At 39.5% G+C, this 21,839-nt stretch overlaps 1 protein-coding gene across 1 annotated transcript in view; it reads right to left on the minus strand.

The window, feature by feature from the left end:
* The window catches only part of RET (ret proto-oncogene), a 62,172-nt gene that overhangs the window by 37,233 nt on the left and 3,100 nt on the right, over nucleotides 1–21,839 (minus strand). The window contains 5 exon segments of the mRNA XM_044660238.1: nucleotides 5,123–5,322; nucleotides 7,320–7,515; nucleotides 12,037–12,278; nucleotides 14,564–14,851; nucleotides 18,949–19,212. Of these exon segments, the coding sequence (XP_044516173.1) occupies nucleotides 5,123–5,322; nucleotides 7,320–7,515; nucleotides 12,037–12,278; nucleotides 14,564–14,851; nucleotides 18,949–19,212 (1,190 nt within the window).

Genomic DNA, 21,839 nt, shown 5'->3' on the forward strand with positions numbered 1-21,839 from the left:
CCAATTACATTTTAATCTCGTTCTGGCCAGCCCACAAGTTTGACACTTCTGAAGTAGGTGGGATTTCTGCCTGGAGAAAGAGGTTTGATTCTATTGTGCTAAGAGCTCAGGCACAATGGGTTCATCCCTACCATGCTAGTGGTTGAAGTGATAATCTATCCAAGGGTCTAATGAGTTTATTTTTCACACCTGCCTGAAAATTAGCAGGTCAAGGATGAGGTTTATTTGGAAGCAAAGGTGAAATGGCTCTCAGTGATACAAATCAGTAGCTTCTTCCATCTCAATCCTACCAACCTTGAAGTCCTTAGGACTTAGGAGAACAGGCATACCTGTATACTTCTGAAGAGGATCCAGAAATGGGCTCGTAAGAGCCCTTTGAAAGATGGGTCCTGGTACTTCTGAGATCTTCCAGGTGCATTAATCATACTGTGATACCTCACTGGTTCTGTGATCTCATCCATATAAGTGCTCTTTCCACTGGGGAAAACTGCAGCCTATTAATGCCCACCCATGCCCAGTGACTCTTGTCTGTTCTTCCTGCCATGGGGGATCCACTCAATACAATGGGGAGGCCTTTCTTTAGGCCTCCTAAAATTGCACAGAGATCGATGAAGCATGCAGCAACCCTCTGTTAATTAATATCCCATGAGTCATAAAGCAGGGAGACATGTACAAACCAAACTTATCTGGCATCATCAAGGAAAGAAAAGACAGGTTCCAATTAGTGTAAATAGTTGAGCCCTGAAGTAGTTCCATGTAGTTGAATGCACAGTATTTGAAGTTATAATTATGAAAAATTTGGTAAAATAGGGGCCTAAGCCCAATGGAATGAGGCAATGCAAAAATGAATAATGCAACCACTTCAAGGGATTCATTGTTTGCAATACCTGAAATCTAGTTGTATGCATTACTTGAGGCCAAAACGAAGAGAAATTATATGGAGTTGTTAAAGTCCTCTGAATGTTCTTATCTGTGAGTGATGTTGTGCTGGTTGCATCAAGTCTTCAAATACTATAAAGCCCCTTAAATGAGATTCACAATTGCTTGAGAGTTCAGTCTCATTCTACATAGCGAAAAAGAAGTCAATGAAGAATTGATATGAAAATGGAGGGACAGACTTTGGAACTGGGGTTGGGGGGGAAGGAGGGAGAAAGGGAGGGAGAGGGAGAGAGACAGAGATGGATGATGGATGGAGGGATAAATCGAGGTAGACAGAGGATAGCATCTCCAGAAGAATATTGACATTTTTGAAATGGGCCTTTTTTTCAGGGAAAAACTAAATGTCATTCAAAGCACTGTATGATTTTCTAAATGAAATACAAATATATGTATATACGTACCCCATAGACAACGAGTATTTATTCATATGCATATATATGTATGTAGATAAATATCCATATAGACCCATCCACATCTATCTACAGATCTTTTATATAGTATATATGTATATTTTTGATGGAAGACTAAGGCCACTTTGTCTAGACTGAGGAGAGAAAGCCAGATGCAGTATTTGTAACAACTCCAAGCTTCTCCTTGAAAGAAAGGCCCATTTAAAAAAATATCCATATTCTTCTCAAGCTATCATATGGGTAAAATCATGAAATACTCCAGCATCGCAAGAATGAAGGCTATGAATCTTCCAAAGGGCACTGGAGGGACTCTGGGTCGGTGTGATTAGGCCACAGTGTACTGATAAACAGTGAAGAATGGCACAGGCGAAGTGGTGGTAAAGGATATGATCAGGAAGCTACAGGACTGGAGTGATCCTTGCCGCCTCCCTCTCCCTCAGCCCTAATATCCAATCGGTTGCCCAACCTCACCTCTGCCACATCTCTGGCATCAGACCTCCATCGCCACTCACACAGCTCCCACCTCAATTCAGGTTCTCATCATGTCTTGGCTGGGACTATTACAGTGGCTTCCTAATGATGTTCCTGCCTCAATCGCTCCCTTTGCTAATAATCCATTTCCCACAAAGCTGCCAAAGTGATTTTCATTAAGGTCAGATCTGACCATGTCATTCCTCAATTCAGTGAGCTACAGTGGCTGGGATCAAACGGGAATTGCTTTGTTTGGTTTTTAAAACCCTTCCCAATCTGGTGCCACCTTATCATTCCAGCCTCATTACACATACATTAATATCCTCTCTGCCACCCACCTAGCCTTTTTGCTAATCCTCACACTGGACTCCATTCCCTCTCTGCACTTGTGTTGCCTATCCCCTACATGGCTGGAAAACTCTCCCTCCTCAACTCTGCCTCCAAGGATGCTTTATTTCCTTTAAGAACTACCTTTAATGTGAAGCCTTTCCTGATCCCAACTTCTAATGACTTTCCCCACTTTAAACTGCCATGTATGTAATTTGTAATAAGTAACTAGGAGGAGAGAGTGCTGGAAACTCCAGTCTCAGATACTTCCCAGCTGTGTGACCCTGGACAAGTCACCTAACCTCTGTCTGCCTCATTTGTAAAATGGGCATAATAATGGCCACTAAATTCCCAGGACTATTGTGAGGACAAATGTAATAATATTTATAATGCACTTTGCAATTTAAATGTTAGTTATTTGTACTTGTTTTGAATGTAATATATAATTACATCTGCATGTAATTATATGTGTATATAATTATATGTATATATGTTTGGTATTTTGACAGATTGAAAATGCCTTTAGTACAAGGATTATTATTTTTATTTTTCTATCCCTGGTGGCTGACATAATTGTCTAGCACATTAAGGCAGCTGGTGGCCCAGTAGATAGAGCACTAGACCCAGAAGCAGGAAGACCCAAGTTCAAATCCAGCTTCAGACACTTACTAGCTGTGTGATCCTGAGCATGTCACCTGGCTTCTGTCTCTTTCAGTTTCCTAAACTGTAAAAAGGAGACAACAACAGTACCTACCCCACAGGGTGGTTGTGAGGATCAAATGAGATCACATTTGGAAAAGTGCTTGGTCCAGTGCCTGGCACTTAGTAGGTACTATGTAAACTTGTGTTCCCCTCCCTTCCTCCAAGTTCCTAATGAACACTAACAGTTTGAATGGAAGAATGAGATGGAGAAATCATGTAGCAAGTAGGAGGGATAACTGATGGACATATTAACAACTAACATTGCTATATAGAGCTTTACAAATTAGATTCATTGCTGACCTACCACTGAAAGAATTTTCATGGGTCACCTCATTTAACCTCATTTCATAATGAGGGAAACTGGGCTCAGGAAAGCTAAAGGACTCACCCAAGGTCACACAGGTAGTTAAGGGGCAGGAACCGAGGTCCTCTGACTTTAGAGCCAATGTTATTTCCCCTGTACTACTGGCAAAACATTTTCTTCGCTACCTTATGAGGGTCTGTATTGAGTCCTCCAAATTTTGTAGATGAGGAAACAAATTTTGTAGATGAGGCTTGGAGGTTAAATAACTTATATTAGGATCCAGAACTAACAAGTATCAGAGCCAGCCCTCAAACCTGAGCCTTCTGAAGCCAAATTCCAACTGTCTACTTGGCCACTGGAATGTCCCCCTTCACTCTACCCTCTCTGTAATAAACACTTATAATAATTACCTTCTGGTGCCACTAGGTAAATATTACCTGTAGTTCTTAACAAAGTCAATAGCAACGTGCCCTCAGCTAAAGTCAACTCTCCATCAACATTCCCAAGAGACGTTATTAATGGTCTTGAATATAATGAAATTAAAACGTAGGGAGAAACAGAAAGTTAACTATCAAAGAGGTATGACCTGGGTCAGGGGGCATATGGGTAAGGGTTAGGCAGGAAAAGTAGACAAAGGGAGTGTTTGTTAACATATTAAAATAAACAGTATTCTTCAGCCTGTCAAGAATGGAGTAAAAAATGCTGCTAAGAAAATGCTGCTGTCCCCACCCCACCCCACCTTTGTTCCCCTTTTCCCCCAGTAGGATGCCAGGCTGGTCCTCTGGATCTCCAACTCAGTTTCCTAATGAGCACCAGGAGGGATTATATAGTGTATTACAACTTACAAAAATGTTTTGCTCAGAACTCCACCATGAGGCATGTTGTGGAAGTATTCATTATTACATATTCCAGTTTGAAAGATAAAATTATAAAAGTTCAATAAGATAAAAAGAACTGGAAAATCAGGATCACAGCTAACAAATGTTCAGATCCAAGTTCTGTCAGAGCTGGGATTCCAATCCAGATTTTGAGGTTTTTCCTGCTACCCTACATTGTCTCTTGAAATGCAGGAAGCTTTCAGCAAGAGACCATCATGAAGGGGGCAGCTGGGTAGCTCAGTGGATTGAGAGTCAGGCCTAGAAACGGGAGGTCCTAGGTTCAAAGCCGGCCTCAGACACTTCCCAGCTGTGTGACCCTGGGCAAGTCACTTGACCCCCATTGCCCACCCTTATCACTCTTCCACCTATGAACTAATACACAAAAGTTAAGAGTTAAAAAAAAAAGAAAAGAAAGAGACCATCATGACTCAGTGGATAGAGAGCCAGGAGGTCCTGGGTTCAAATTTGGCCTCAGACACTTCCTAGCTGTGGGATGGTGGCCAAGTCCCTTAACCCCAATTGTCTAGGGGAGGGGAAGGAAAGGAGAGGGGAAAGAAAGGGAAAGGGAGGGAAGGGAAGGGGAGGGAAGGGAAAGGAAAGGAAGGGAAAGGAAGGAGGGGAAGAAAGGGGAGGGAAAAGAATGGGAGGGGAAGGGAGAGGGAAATCATCATCTTCTTTTAGAAGGGGCTCCAAAAAGGTGGGAAGGTTACCTTGGTTAAAACATCATCAATATTCCTGATTATACCAACCTATACTGAACCTTCCTAATCTGATATTCCAGAGTATTTCAATTCTTGGGCCACATAATTGTGTATTTATAATCTATCTTAGATTACCCTCTGATGGGTCCATGCATGTAGTCTTTTCTCTCCCATCAAGACTAAATTTCTTGAGAGCAGGGATTGTTTACTCTATCATATACCTCATGGTAACAATCATGCCAGAAATCCTTCAAATGAGTCCAGAAGGCATCAATTTCCAAAGACTCCATTATTTTGTGGAAGACAGAGAAATTCACCTGAGTATTTTCCCCAACCCATGTAATCCAGGTTCCTTCTCTTCCTGTGAGAAATAGCTCTTGAACCACTCACCTGGGCATATCGATGAGCATTCCTATTTACTGAGAAACAGTAGGAGGTGTTTGGGAACCGTATGCTAACAGGTAGGATGGACACGTTGAAATAGAGCAGGAGAGCCCCTCGAGGACCCTGGAAATCAGTGTCATTCACCAGGACTTCTAGCTGGAAAGAACGGCTCTCTGTGATAGGGAGGCTTCGGTTGAGCACAAGTTCTGCCAAAAATAAAGGGGAACCATCAATATCCTTATAGATAGTTAATCCATAAATGAGTACCTCATTTTAGAGAGAAATTTTAGTACTAAGCATTAATATTTCAATTATTCTGTAAGATTTTCTTGGTGCCTCGCATTCATCATCTTATCTTCACAATACCTCAGAGGGTATTAGAGATGCCACATCTTCATTTTACTGATGAAGAAATTGAGGTGCAGAGAGATTGAGCTATCTGTCCATAGTCAAACAGCTACTAAACGTCAGAGGTGAGGTTAAAACCATCTCTCCTGAAGCTAAGCCTAGCACTCATTCTGTTATGGCTAGATTGCTAGAAAGCATCTGGAAGAAGAGTAACCAGGATTGTGAAAAGGTTTAAGATAATGCCTTAAAATATGGCTGAAGGAACTGGGAATGTTTAGCCTAGAGAAGAGAAGACTCGGGAGGGACATAAGCACTATCTTCAAGCATGTGAAGACTAACATATATGTATGTATTTAATAAAAGAGACATAGATTTTTTGGCATAACTAATATAAGAATTTTTCTCTTGGATAAGAATATTATCTATTACATATTGATATTTTATTCTTTTGTAATTTAATGTATTATATTATATTTTATCATTTATTATATTGTAATTCATTATGTATTTACAACAACTTACATTATATGTTATGTATTATATTACTGTTAGGTTACATATTTAAAAATAAAAATAAATGGTAACAAAAAAGGAAGAAAAGAATAGAAAAGAGACTAGATGACTTCTTGCCTCTACAGAGTATCAGTCCATGAGTGATCCAGAAGTGTACAGAAGGTGCAAAGAGCCATATTCTGGCCTAATGGAAGGAGAAACTTCTTGATAATTAGAATCCCAAAATGGAATGAACTTCAGGAAGTAATGGGTTTCCCCTTTACCTGGAATTTTTATGCCAAGACTGGATGACTGCCTATAAGATACACTGTGAAGTATTGTTGCTCAGAATAAACTTGGACCAGATAACCTCACTGGCAGTAGTATGCTGATAAATGTTTTTTTAAAAAAAAAAAACAGGAAAAAATGTGCACAAGACATTCTTAGGCACCTCTAAGTATTATTAACATTTTCTCCATCACCTTCTGGAAGCTAGATGACCAACCAAATAATAAATGATGATATGAAGTAGACAATGAAAACTTAACAACTGGCAAATTGGTAGGGGTATGCCCCAGCATCCCCTTTTCCCAAATTTCATTTTGCAAGCCATAGTCTGCCTCTACAATTTCTACTTCCTCTTCCTTCCCCTCCACAAGTCACTAAAGACCAATCTAATCCTTGTTCTACATGATACTTTTTTTATTTGAAGAAAGCTCTCATGTTCCCACATCCCCCTCAAATCTTGTTTTCTAACATCCCAGATTTCTTTGAATGACCCTTCCCTGACATGGTATTGAGGACCCTCATGATCCCAAGTTGCTCTTCCAAGGGCATCAGCCCAACTACTTTCATTAATGTCGATGCTGAATTTCATTTTTTATTCTCCCCCAAACAAAACTACGTGTTTTTCGACACCCGTGAGACAGTCCAAAGAATGCTTTGTCATCTCTGAAGGCAATTACAAACAAAATTTTTTTTTGAACAATGGAAGAAGCATCATTGGAATAAGTGACTTGCCTCAAACATGATTACTTTGAATGTGACCAAATTCACATTATAGATAGTTCTGGTATGTTTTTTAAACAAGCTCACAAATTATAGGCCCATCTTCTAAATTCAATCTATGCACCAAAGCAGTGTAGTGCTAGCACTGAACATATTTTAAAAGACCCCATTTGAATGAGATCATTTGATGGAATCTATTGGGATCTTTATCAATTTTCAACTTCCTTTCATTGATCTATTCTAAGACATCAGTCTGTCTGCCAAGTCAGTAGTTTGGAAAAGTTCAGAGAGCTGATGGCATCCCTGATGGTCCCACCTCCCTCTCTTTCCTCCCTCATTCCCTAAGACTCCTTACTGTAGTCGTGCATCATGGCGCGCACACGGCTTCCATTAGAGGTATAAGAAGTCTCATTTGGATAGTGCTCCACCCGGAAGAATTCGGTGACCCAAGGATCACTGGTTAGCATGGTGTGTGTGTATTTTCTTTGGATTTCTCCAGAGGATGGCACCACATCTGCATCGAAGACCTGTAGCACTGCCAACACTGTACCCTACAAGGAAGCACAAGCCAAGAGTGTGTAGGGAGGAGAGGTAGACTCCGACTGGCTCTCAAAACAGTCAAGCTCAGGGTCTCTCATCTCCCTCAAAGAATGGCCCCAGCAGGAAGCTAGGACCATGAAGACATGGTTATCTCTTGTCCCTGCTTCTTTTCAAGGACTGCTCTTTCCCTTCTAACTGCACATGTGGAGTCACCTCCCAGTTCTACCACTAATTAGCTACATGACTGTGGGAGACCAGTTGTTTTACCCCTCTGGATCTCAAGTTTCCTTCTCACTAAAATTAATAGTTTGTTAATAGATGATCTCAAAAGTCCTAGTTTTTAATATATAAGAACCTTTTCACGTGTGCCTTCCAGAACTCAAATTATGGGTGCTAGAACTCATTCTTCCCCATAGAGGGCAGCAATTTTCCAAAATTCAGGGTCAGCTGCCTAGAAGCAAGCAATCTAATGGCCAAATTATTTGCAAGAAGAATGAAAACAGTTGGGAATATAACTTCTGATAAGGTATGATTTTATGACAATTCCTGAGGGGAAGTGAGAAGCAGAAATGTGAGTTGTGGGAAAACTGATTAGAAAGGAGTGGCTCCCCAACTTCATCTTGAATAAAATATGAACTCTTCTGCTTTAGCTTTTAAGGGCTATGCAACCTGGCCCCAACCTGTCTCACTGGACATCTCTGTCTCTGTCTCTCTGTGTATGTGTGTCTCACATAAATAGTCAGACAGAGAGAGACAGACAGACAGACAGACAGACAGACAGACACACACACACACACACACAAACAAACACATTTCACTTCACCTCTGGACTCCAGGCTTTTGCTATTGCTGTCCCTCATAACTGTAATGTACTCCCTCCTTGCTTCCACCTCATAAATTCCTTCTCTTCTTTTTAAGATTTAGCCTAGGATGGGAGCAACTAGGCAGCTCAGTGGACTGAGAGCCAAGACCTAGTGATGGGAGGTCCTGGGTTCAAATCTGGCCTCAGACACTTCCTAGTTGTGTGACCCTGGGCAAGTCATTTAATCCGTATTGCCTAGCCCTTACTGTTCTTCTACCTTAGACTCAATACTCTCTCTCTCATATATATATATATGTATATATATATATATATAAAATATAATCAACATATATAATCAAAATATAGAATGCTGTGTAGTATTGATTCATTGTATTAATTTTAAGACAGAAGGTAAGGGTTTAAAAAAAAAGGCACTATCTTGTATATGAAGCCCTTTTCAGTGCCCCAACGGCTAAGTGCTGTCCTTCTGCTGCTTTGCATATTCATTTTTATGCTGTAACTGTGTGTGTGTGTTGTGTTGTGATCTCTGCCACAAGACAGTAAGCTCTCTGTGAGAATTATACTTATACTCCTGGCACTTAGCGGAGTGAATTACCTAGCGCATAGTAGGCACTTTAATAGTTGCTAACTGATTTGCCCTGCAAAAAGGCAATAATAATATCAGTCACTTTCTGGGTCCTTTCATTTACTTGTTAAAGAAAAAAACTACATCATAATCTACCTTCAAGATTCTCAGGTTCCATAATCAGAACTTTAGGCAATGACCAGCCCAAAACAATTCATTCTGCTGACCACTGCTAGAAATCATGGTCATTGCAGGTTTTTCCAATGAGGAAACAGAAACGCAGAAGGTTTAAGTGACATATGGAAGATTGTACAAGTATGAAGTGGAAAAGACAGGATGGGGAAGCCTGGGCAGGACCACACCATCTGACCAAGAGAGAAACATGAACTTCTCCTAAATGGACTCCTAAGAAAAGGATTATGGCCTCTGGAATAATTTGAAAACATAGCAGTCTGCAGTTGGTTTCTAAGCCAGAGTGAAGAGAAGTAAAGTGGGGGACTTAGACATCCAGAGTTCCTTGGAAAAAGTCATTAAAAGTTGGCAACCATTAAAAATTATGGAATGCCCAGTTCGCATTAATTCCTTATCTTCAATTCTTAAAAATTCACCTTACAATCTGTATCAGATTGTTTATGTCTCAAGGAGGGAGGAGGGAGAAAATTTAGAACTCAGAGTTTTAAAAATGAATGTTTAAAATTCTTTTTCCATATAAATGAGGAAAAATAAAATGCTATTATTAAAATGAAAGAAAAAATCATCTAACAAGGGATAAGCATCTCTGCAAGGGAAGAGTCATGTGTTAATTAGTTAACAATTAACTGAGTAGTTAATACTTCAGTAAGTAGTTAATTACTGACCACTAGTTATGAACTTAAAATGAGATACAAGGAAGCTGTCTGGAGTGAGAGGGAACATCTAGAGCAGGGGGTGGCAACATATGGCTCTCAAGCCATATCTGGCTCCACCTCCCGACCAGTCAGTCTGGGCAGAGCCCCAGGATGTGCCCCAGGGGGCCCTTCAGCCCCTGCCCCATATTCCAGCACCTTCCGCCTACATCCTCCTCCTTCCGCAGGCGTTTATGGCTCTTACAGCCAAAAAGGTTGCCTACCGTTGATCTAGAAGGTGGTAGACAAGTATCTTAGGATTATAAAATCATAGAGTTCAGCCTCATTATACAGAAGAACAAATGAGACAGAGAGAAGTTACATGGCTTACCCAGGATCACATAAGTAATTTAAGTGCCAGAAGCAAGATTTGAACTATGATCTTTCAAACTCCAGGTCCATTGTTCTATCCATTCATTATGCTGTTTTTCAGTTGTTTTCAGTCATATCTGACTCTTTGTGACTCCATTTGGAGTTTTCTTGGCAAAGATACTAGAGTGGTTGGCCATTTCCTTCTCCAGCTTATTTGACAGATAAGGAAACTAAGGCAAACAGGGTTAAACAACTTGCCCAGAGTCACATAGCTATTCTTTTTTATTTTATTTTTATTTTTTAATTGTTTATTTAGAATATTTTTCCATGGTTATATGATTCATGATTTTTCCCATCCTTCTTCCCTCTCCTCTCCCAGAGTTGACAAGCAATTCCACTGGGTTATACGTGTATTATTGTTCAAAACCAATTTCCATGTTATTCATATTTGCAGTAGAGTGATCTTTTAGTGCCAAAACCCCAATCATATTCCCATTGGACCACATGATAGATCATGTTTTTCTTTTGTTTCTACTCCCACAGTTCTTTCTCTGGATGTGGACAGTGTTTTTTCTTATACATTCCTCTGGATTTTCCTGGATCATTGCATTGCTACTAATAGAAAAGCCTATTACATTTGATTGTGCCACAACATTTTAGTTTCTGTACACAACGTTCTTCTGGTTCTGCTAATTTCTACACAACTAGTCTAATTTGAACTCACGAAATGGCTTCCTGATTCCAAGCTAGAACAGTTGGTATAGAACCAATTTTGTTGATTTCAAAATTGTTTTAGCCCTGATCCTGTGGCTCATATTCTTGCCCCAGTCACCAATGATTGGACTGCCTTAGACATAGAGGAGGACTGATATCTAGTTAAGGGATGAGCTGTTCTGAGAGTTATTATTAAAATTATGTTTTGGGGGCAGCTGGGTAGCTCAGTGGAGTGAGAGTCAGGCCTAGAGACAGGAGGTCCTAGGTTCAAACCCGGCCTCAGCCACTTCCCAGCTGTGTGACCCTGGGCAAGTCACTTGACCCCCATTGCCCACCCTTACCAATCTTCCACCTATGAGACAATACACCGAAGTACAAGGGTTTAAAAAAAAAGTGACAAAAAAAATTATGTTTTAAGATCATGATCTATTAGATCTTTTTGCCTCTCAAGAGGTAGCCCTTGGTTTTGGAAAAGTGTTTCCCACTCCCATTTCTTTTCATCATAAACCTCTTCTCAATAGCAGGAAAACATTCAGCCCCAAAGTGTGGCTTAGAATAAGCCTTAAACAAGCAAGAACTAAGAAAAACAAGTAGTTTTGTGCCATGACAGGAGTCAAACACATGATCAATGTGAATTGTACCTACAGAGTCCGTTTTGGATCAACCATGCAGTGAAGGAAAGAAAAGGCAGAGCGAATTCAAAACCAACCCAACGGAAAGCCCTTAAAGAATTTTGCACTGAGTTTGGAATATAATCTGTGATATAAACACACACACACACACACACACACACACACACACACACACTCTCTCTCCCAGATCCTGTGTACCTTTATCCATGCTCACCTTGTCCTTCTCTGGTTCAGCATGGTAGTAGCCATGGTAGACAAAGTAGAGAGAGAATCAAGCAGCATTCAACCACTAATACAGACCCAGAAAAGACTGTGACAACCATCAATCACAAGCTCATAGGTTTGGAGCTGGAAGGAACTTTGGAGGCCCTTGGAGCCCATCTCTCATTTTACAGATGAGGAATCTGAGGCACAAATAGCTTAAATGATTTGCCCAGAGTCATATTGCTGCTTAGTAACTGATGAGACAGGAATGGAATTCATATTTTCCTGACTCCAAATCCAGTACTTTCTGCACTTTAGTACCAAGTTTTCTTCCTTGGTCTAGGCTCTACAAATGCTCTCTGACCCTATTCCCGGAACTCCAAACAGACCCCTCCTACCTCTCTCCGTTTGTACTCCACAACTGCATTGGCTGTGTTGATGCCAGTGGGAAAATTGGGTGGTGAATCGTCCTCATCATATACAGTCACGGGAAATGGCGCCATCACATCTTCTTCTCGCAAACCATCCCGAACTGTGCACTTGGCAATCAGCTCATACTTTTCCTTTTGTTCCCGATCCAGAGAGTGCCTCATGCTCACCTCCATAGTGTCCTTATCAGAATGGAAGGGAAGGTCTTCATCTAGTTATCAATGCAAAGAAATGCAGGGAATAACAGTGTAAGCATGAAATATTTCTGTATGTATGCATATATATAAAACATATATATATGTATAGATGTATGTGTACATACACACATACACCTACATCTTCAGGTATACAAAATGTGTATATTTATATAAAAGCTACAAGTGCGATCACAATATTTCCTTATTCCAAAACAGATTTCTTAACCACTGCCTATCTAGGGAAAGGTATCTTTCTCAAATCCCAAATCCTCAGCATAAAAATCAAGGTCCTCTGACAAACTGGCCCTGATGGATTTTTTACAGGCTTTGTTTTATCCCTTTCACTCTGATACAGCTAAATTGAATTATTTAATTCCCAAATCCTATCCTGTTCTCTCCAGCCTCCATTCATCTTCACGTGCTATTCTCTATGCACGGAACACACTTATTCCATTCCTCAGTCTTATGAAATAGTTTCCTCTTTGAGCCCAAGTCCACCATGAAACATTTCTAATTCCTCTAAATAGAAATGATTCTTTTCTTTGAATCTCTCCTGTCACTTCTGGCTCTTCCAATGCATTTAATCATATTCCAATTTCTATTTTCATAATTTGTGTACCTTCCTTATTAATCCTATGAAAGAATGAATGAAAAAGCATTTATTAGGCACTAAGCACAGGGCCTGGCACATAAAAAATGCTTAACAAATGTTAATGACTAAATAAATTGTGGCATATGATTATGGATGGAATATTACTGATCTGTAAGAAATTAATGACAGGTTAATTCTGGAAAAAACATGGGAAGACCTACATGAGATTCTGAAGAGTGAAATGAGTAGAACCAAGGGAACAATATGGCAGCAAAAGAAATACTGTCTGAAGAATGGCTTGTGTATGTCTACCTCTAGAGAAAGAACTGATAAACAGAAATAAGCAAGATATAGTTTTATATTTACAAATATCTGTTTGTCAATTGATTCATTCTCTAATGGGAGAAGAGAAGGGAGGGAGTTAACTGAGTATTTTAATATTTTAAACGTTACAAATAAATAAAATTCTAAATGTTTGTTGATTGATTGATTGACTAAATGCTAAAGATAAAAGGAGGAAAGAGAGTTCTTGCCCTCTAATAGGGAGGAGACAACACAAAAAGAAAGGTTTGTCTTCAGGAGATGGTCCTGTGGACCTTAATGTCAATGTAGATGTTAATGCAGGTGTGTTTTTGTAATTTTCATGGCAAAAAAACCCCTATTTGTTTCTGGTAAAGAATCATTTGATAGGACCAGGGACTTTGATGCCTGGACCTTGAATCAGGAAGATCTAAGTTCAATTCATCCTCAGACACGTACTAGCTATGTGACCTTTGGCAAGTCATTTAACTTCCCCAGCCTCAGTTTCACTAGATCTAACATGGAAATAATAACAACACCTGCCTCCCAGGGTTGTTGTGAGGATGAAATGGAAAAAAAAGTATTCATAAAACACTTTGCAAACCTTAAAGCACTCTATTGATGAGATTTTTCTTAATACTGTTGTTACTGTTGTAACAATTTTTATCGTCCCTGCTATCATTATTATGATTACCTTGCATATTGTAAATTTTTTTTTAGATTAGATGCCATTGGCAACAACCAGAATCAGGACAAGACGGTAGAATGTAAATAATGCTGGATTTGAAGTCACAGAATGTGTAATCCCAGCCTTACTATTTTCTACTTGCGTGAAGCTGACTCCAGATCTCTCTGGATCCAGTTTCTTCATGTGTAAAATGAAAGGATTGAAACAGATGATCTCTAAGCTCCTTTTAGCTCTAAATCCTCTGGCACTATGAGCCTTGTCATATTCATTAAAAACTCACATTCCATAGTGTGACCCTGGGCAAGTCATTTGACCTCAATTACCTAGTAGCCCATATGTCTCTTCTGCTTTGGAGTTCATAATTATTATTGATTCTAAAACAGAAGATAAGGGTTTTTAAAAAAAAGAGCTCACATTCCTATGGTCCTTAAAGGTTCATAAGCACTTATCTTCACCATACCCATGTGAAGTAGAGAGTGCAGGTATTATACCCATTTTCATGATGAAAGCTAAAGCTCAGAGAGGTCAATTGACTTGTCCAGTGTCTCTCAACAGGAAACATCAGAGCCAAGATATGGATCCAGTCTCCTACTACTAAGTTCATTGTCCCTTACAGCCCAACCAGTTGCTCTTCAGGCATTAATGTGGTAAAGCATTATCTGAAAAGTCTCTATTATCTTCAGAAAGGACTGGGGGCAGTCAGGAAATGCCATCCTTACCTCTAAGGAACTGGTAGGAAATGCTGATATTTGGGCACAGGTGCTGTACAGGAAGTAAACGGAACTGGTGGAAAGTGCCTGGTGGCTTATTCTCCTTGATGCGGAATGAGAGCCCTGTCTCCAAAAAGCAGAATTCCCTGGGCTTCAGGGAGCTACAGGCTGGCATGGTGGCATTGATGACAAATAGCATCACTTTGGCACAGTTTGGCCAATGGCACTCATGTTCCTGGAAGGGCTTGGGTGAGAGGAACACTTGAAGGTAGATGGTACGTAAGGGAAATCCTCCATCTGCAGAGAGAAAAGATGAGACCCAGGTACTCTTATAAAGTCAATAAGACAACAGCCTCAGCTCTTATCAGCAAATGCAAGGATCTAAGACAATCCAAGGGACTCATGATGAAAAATATGTACTGTCTCAATGTTCATTGAAGCATACCATTCTTCTATTTTATTTCCTCCATGAAGAGTGACAAGGGGTAGGCAAATTAAGGTTAAGTGACTTGCCCAGGGACACACAGCTAGGAAATGTCTGAAATCAAATTTGAACCAAGGTCCTCCTAATTCCAGGCCTGGCCCTCTATCCACTGCACTACCCAGATACTTTACACAGATATCGGTTTTTTTCTTATCCCTTACTGCACTTCATTTGCCAATGGATGTAAAGCCTGAGGAGAGAAAAGGTCTCTGGGCCCATTCCCTTGGTTAACCACGAAATATCAGAATCAAAAAATAGTAGGGCTGTGATTTCAAATCCATTATTATTTATACTCTACTGTCTTGTCCTGTTTCTGGTTGTTGCTAATGTTATCTAATCTAAAAAACATTTACAATGTGCGAGGTAATCATAATAATGATAGCAGTGACAATATTTCTCTAGCGCTAAGTGAAATGTGTCTTCTTTCACAATATGTGAACATGGAAATATGTATTGTATGATTATACATGGACAACATCTATCATATTCCCTGCTGTCTTGGGGAGAGGGCAGGGATAGAAGGGAGTGAGAGAATATGGATCACAAAATATCAGAAAACAATTATTAAAAATTGTATTGACAGGTAAAACATTTTAATTTAATTTAAAAAAATAAAACAACAGGTTTAAAATAAAGGAGGGTAAAGATGTGCCCAGGAAATACCAAAAGGGGCTAGTTTAAAGTGGAAAGGACACAGATAAGATCCATCTTCCAAAGAGTGAGGGAAGGAAAGTCTGCAAGAATATTGGCCTAAACTGCAGGAGCTTTGAAGTCTAGTCCTGGCACTCTACCAAAACTTACTGCAAGGCCTTGGGAACTCATTTAGCCTCTCTGAGACTCTTTCCTTACCTGGGAAATGAAAATAATAAGCCCTGCTTTCCCTATCTCTTGGGGTTATTTATATCGAGAGCATAATGACCTTGAAAGCCCCTTTAAAAGAATATCCCACAAATTAAGATATTACTATAAATTAAGGGTACTTTCATCCATGGTTTTTAGAACATTCTCTCTTATCAACTGACAAACTCCAAAGCTTACCTTCAGCTCAAGGCCAGCCTTTGGCAATCTAGTCAGCTTTTAACAGTGTTTAATTATACTTTTAAGTCTCCCTTAGGAATAGTTTGCATGTTCCCTGATGGTGCCAGAAGCTAAAGGACCTTCAAAAATGAAAAATTAAATTAAATTAAAATATAAAATGGCAAGAAACCCATGGTCACACACCCTAAATTCAGTTTCCTCAATCCTGCTGAGATATGATGCCTCTCAGTTCTCCCAGCTGTGCAAATACTAACCGTGGGGATCCACATGATATGAGGATGAAAAGAGTCAAGTCCAAATTTGTCTCTCCTCCATATTTCCTATTTGGGAGACTCACTGGTGCAGCGTAAAATGGGATTCACTGCTTACTATCGATGCACCTGAGCAGACCCATATCTAGAACAAGGAGATCCTGATATTTTGTGGTTAGTCATGAGAATGAGCCTTTTCTCTCCTCACACTTTATGTCCATTGGCAAATGAAGAGCAATAAGAGACAAGAAAATAGGACCCACATCTTTTTAAAGGGCAATGTCCAGGAGGGCAGCTAGGTAGGTAGTGCAGTAGACAGGGGCCAGGCCTGGAATTGGGAGGATCTAGGTTCAAATATGATCTCGGGTACTTCCTAGCTATGTGACCCTGGGCAAGTCACTTAACCTCAATTTGTGTAGCCCTTGCCACTCTCTTGTCTTAGAGTTAATACTGAAACAAAAGTTAAGAGTTTTAAAAAGTGTGTTGGAGGTCAATATCTACCGGGTTCCCCAAAATCGTGCTGATGGGGAACTGTGAATAGCCCAAAGAACTTCATATCTACTCTTGAAAGGTCTAATTCAAGATTCACCTCTACCCTGAACCTTCCAACCAAGCTTAGACCTTTCATGGTCCTTAAATCAAGTTCTGTCCCATATATTATATGTGATCCCTGTTTCATCTCACTAGGGGCTAAGTTCCTGAAGACATTGGTCATTCTAGACTTTTCTTAAACCTCTCCTAATACTTAGCAAAAGTGCTGAGATCACAGCAGACTTATCTGATTTGGAGTAACTTGTGTATAACCACTTACCTATCTCCATGCACACATGCAAACATATACAAATACACATATGTTCTGTATGTATATCTTTATTTATAAAACTCATCTCCTAGAACTAATATGTACACATCTCTGTTCATCTGATTCAATCATTTATATCATCTGTTTCCCTACCTACTTACCTCTCTCCCTGTCTCTCTATCTGTTCATTCATCATTCTCTATTTATCACTCACTCTATCTCTCCATCTACCTACATATCATCTATCTATCCATCTATCTCTGTCATCTATCCATCTGTCTATCTAGCTTTCTCTCTTAATTGTTTCTGATCTTTTTTCTGTTATAATGTAAGTTCTATGTGTGTATGTAATGTAAGAAAGTAAGGCAGGAGCCCATTCACATTTGTCTTTGTATCTCCAGCACATAGTATGGAACCCAAAACATTTTTAGGAAATTAGGCATTTCCTAAATGCTTGCTGACTCAATTGATACTGAATGAAAGGGTTTTGCTTTCCACCAATTTCTGTTCCATAAGCCAGTCCAAATTCATTGGGTCATCCAATGGATTTGAATTTTTTTAGTTTTATTTCTGGCTCTTCTGATCTACTAGTTGATTAACAAGTCATTTAAGAAATGTTTGTTGTGTGCCACATATTGTATAAGACATTAGGAATACAAACACAAAAAATGGAATATCTGTACTTGCAAAGAACTTACATTTTAACAGAGAAGACAGTAGGGGAAGACATGAAAAAGCAGTTAAGCACGGAATAGTAAAATATTTCATTTATATAAATACAAAACTGCCTAAAAGGAAGACTACTGGGGGCAGCTGGGTAGCTCAGTGGATTGAGAGCCAGGCCTAGAGACAGGAGATCCTAGGTTCAAATCTGGCCTCAGACACTTCCCAGCTGTGTGACCCTGGGCAAGTCACTTGACCCCCATTACCTACCCTTACCAATCTTCTACCTATAAGTCAATACACAGAAGTTAAGGGTTTAAAATTAAAAAAATAAAAAATAAAAAAATAAAATAAAAAAATAAAAGGAAGACTACTAGCAGCGGATATGATTTAGAGTTTAAAGGGGCCTCGGAGACCAGTTAGTTCATCTCCTTCATTATAGAAATAGAGAATTGAGGCCCTGAGAATTTGTCATTTCCCAGAATGAGTAGCATACCTAGGATTTTAAGTTCTCCTTTCTGACTCCAAATCCAATGCTCTGATCTGCTATACTATAGTGCTGCTCTCTGAGGCATCCAAATCATCTGAATTTCCCTAAAAATATCCAGATTATTTTTGGAAATAAAAGATAGCAGCAGCCTTATATAGTAGATATGTGATATTAGTCTGAAAAACCACTCACATCAACCCCTGCCAACTTACCTCAGCTCTTGAAAATTGCCCTCCAATCAACCTATCCAGCCTTACCTCACATTGCTCCCCTTTACACAATTTACATTTCAGCAAAACTCTCTACTTGTTCTCTCCTAATCTTGCCCTGCCCTCTCCCTTCTCCATGCCCTTCCTGATACTGTCACTCATGCCTGAGACTGACTCCCCACATATCTCCTGGTAATAATAGCCCCCTTACTTGTAGGCTCACCATCCTTCTGTAGTTCGTGGAGTTCAAAGTAATTGATATCTTGTCAAATCTTTCATAACTCTCTGTGTATAGCTCTTTGGGGTATTTATGGTATTCTGATCTGTGTTGTACTTATTTGTAGACACCTCATCTCCTCTACTAGGCTAAGTTCCCTGAGGGCAGGCATTGTGAGCATCTAGCAGATACTTCCTCAGGGTTGGTTGAATTGCATTGAGTTGTCTCTCCTTCACTTACTTCGAGCACTCAGTTTCTCCAAGGCCCTCTGGTCTAGACTTTGGTTGAGGTAGAGAAGTCCTGTGTCTTCATTAATTTGGAACCAGTCATTCTTGTGTGACTGAGATCGATAGGTGCTATAGAGGTGCTGCCCCAGGTGGAAGTGGGGCACCTCCCCTCTGGCATCCTGTAAGGCATGAACGTAGAGCAGGGGCGTTCCAGCAGGTTCATCAACATAGAGTTTTTCTGAGTAAGTGTCCCGGGAAAAATAAAGGCCCAATGCAGCTGGGAAGGAAAAAAGGAGAGATAAAGGCGACTGAACTAACCACAACTGACTTAATTTAATACTTTGTGTTATCTCATTTAAACTTCACAACAAGCAGTTCATATGTGCAGATCTTCAAGTTCTAATCCAGGATCCTATGATAGTAATACTATCAACTTATATATATATATAAAACATATATAATAATATCATCTGATATGTATATATAAATATATATGTGTATATACATACAATATACACATATATAAAACATATATAATATCAGCTGATATGTGTATATATAAATATATACATGTATATACATACAACACACACACACACACACACACACACACACACACACACACACACATATATATGTATGAGAGAGAGACAGAGACAGAGAGAGAGAGAGAGAGAGAGAGAGAGAGAGAGAGAGAGAGAGAGAGGGAGACAACTTTGAGCATTTGCATACACTTCCCTCCTAAAACTTATCCACATCTATAGGAGGGAAACCATTTAAGATCTGGTCATGCCACTACTGCTCTTCCTTAGGCCTTTTCATGGCTCCCTATTGTGGACGATGGTGATGACCATGATGATGAGAACAAAAATAATAACAACACAGTTATTTCTGAAGCATTTTAAGGTTTTCAAAACCTTACAGAATTCTGGGTATCAAGGTGGCATAAACTTTATTTTAAAAAAGCTGTTATGGCTATACAAGAACTCAAACAAACTTTTAAGTAATCATAAATTCTGGCTGTAACACCAGGTAAAAACAAAGAATTTACTACTATGAAGAATAATTTCACAACAATCCAGTCCTATCATGTGCACAGCAAAGGCTTTGTTTTATTTTTTATATTCTTTTGTAAACAAGGAAATAAGATTTAGTAAAGTTCTACTTTTCGTATTAGCTCCCAAAGGGGAGCTGTCCATTTCCCCTAGGGAGGCTGCCTTTGGGTTAGACTAAAATCATTTTCTCACTGTCCCCCCCCAACCCCCCCCCCTCCCCAGGAATGTACCCTGGTTTGCCTACTATCTGATCTTTTCCATCTGGGCTCTCTCTGCCAGAAGACCTCTTCCCAATTCCTTATCTGAGTACAGGTCAAGCTGCTCTTTCCTAACTATAATCCAATTCCCACGTCTTTTGTTTTTTCTTTTCCTTGTTCCTTAAGAGACAGATAAGACAGACACACACATATATGTATACATTCACAAACTTTCACATATATTACATATAAACATAATAAAACAATATTATATAAGATATACATATAAGATATAATATACAATTTTATTTATGTCTATAGCCTGCCATTTTTACTTTGGGAACCTCAGACTCTGCCCCTTGGAAAGCAGGACTATACAGGTGAGCTCCTGCTTCATCTTGTCCTGATCTTGTCCTCCAGGACACTTCTGAACCTTCTTTACAGTATCACACTGTACTGCTAACTGTGTACCAAATACCTCCTTTTTCCTGTCCAGCTAAACTTTATGTACCATCTTTCCCTATTAGAATGTCAACCCTGTGAAGGCAAGGATTGGTTTGTTTGTGTTTCTATCCCCAGAGATTTTCACAGGGCTTACTTAGCACATAGCTAAGTGTTCCCAAGTGTTTTATCTATTTAATGATTTTTCCTACACAATTCTCTTATCTGACTACCTACATTGCATGCCCATTATATATATATATATATGTATATATATATATATACACATATATTTGTATGTGTGTATATATACATATGCTTAAAATATATACACATGTGTACATACATATATGAGGTTATGAAGTTTCTAACAAAGAAATGCCTTCTTTCTCAATAGATGCATTAATGAAATCAGTCATAAAATTTAATAAAAAACATTACTTTCTGTCTTAGGATCAATACTAAGTATTTGGTTCTAAAGCAGAAGAGTGGGGCAGCTGGGTAGCTCAGTGGATTGAGAGTCAGGCCTAGAGACAGGAGGTCCTGGGTTCAAATCCAGCCTGAGACACTTCCCAGCTGTGTGACCCTGGGCAAGTCACTTGACCCCCATTGCCTACCCTTACCACTACTCTTCTGCCTTGGAGCCAATACACAGTATTGACTCCAAGACGGAAGGTAAGGATTTAAAAACAAACAAATGAATAAATAAAGCAGAAGAGCTTCAAGGGCTAGGCAATTAGAGTAAAATGACTTGCCCAGGGTCACACAGCTAGGAAGCATGTGAAGTCAGATTTGAACCTAAGACCTCCTGTTTCAGACCTGGCTCTAAATCCACTGAGTCACCTAGCTGAGCAGTCCTAAGGCTTTCTTTTCAGAAAAATGATATATGAGTTACAGTACTATATTATAGGAAACTGACTTTATAACACACCAGAATTTGCACATTCAAATCTGAATTGTCTTCTTCAAAATAATAAATCAAACAATAAACATTTATTAATTGCCTACTATATGCTAGGCACTGTCCTAAGCACTGGAAAGGTCATTTATAAACTACAATATATAAAATATGGTATATAAGCATTAGATAGTCACTCTGGGAAGCTACATGCTTGTTCCAACAATGCTACCACTGCCCAAAACCTTATGGGAACTCCTATTTGAGAATGAGCTCTAGAGCCTCCGGCAATGTCTGTTGGTATTGCCCTTCA

Source organism: Gracilinanus agilis, chromosome 2 (genome assembly GCF_016433145.1).
Source record: "Gracilinanus agilis isolate LMUSP501 chromosome 2, AgileGrace, whole genome shotgun sequence".
In the NCBI taxonomy this organism is placed as follows: domain Eukaryota; kingdom Metazoa; phylum Chordata; class Mammalia; order Didelphimorphia; family Didelphidae; genus Gracilinanus; species Gracilinanus agilis.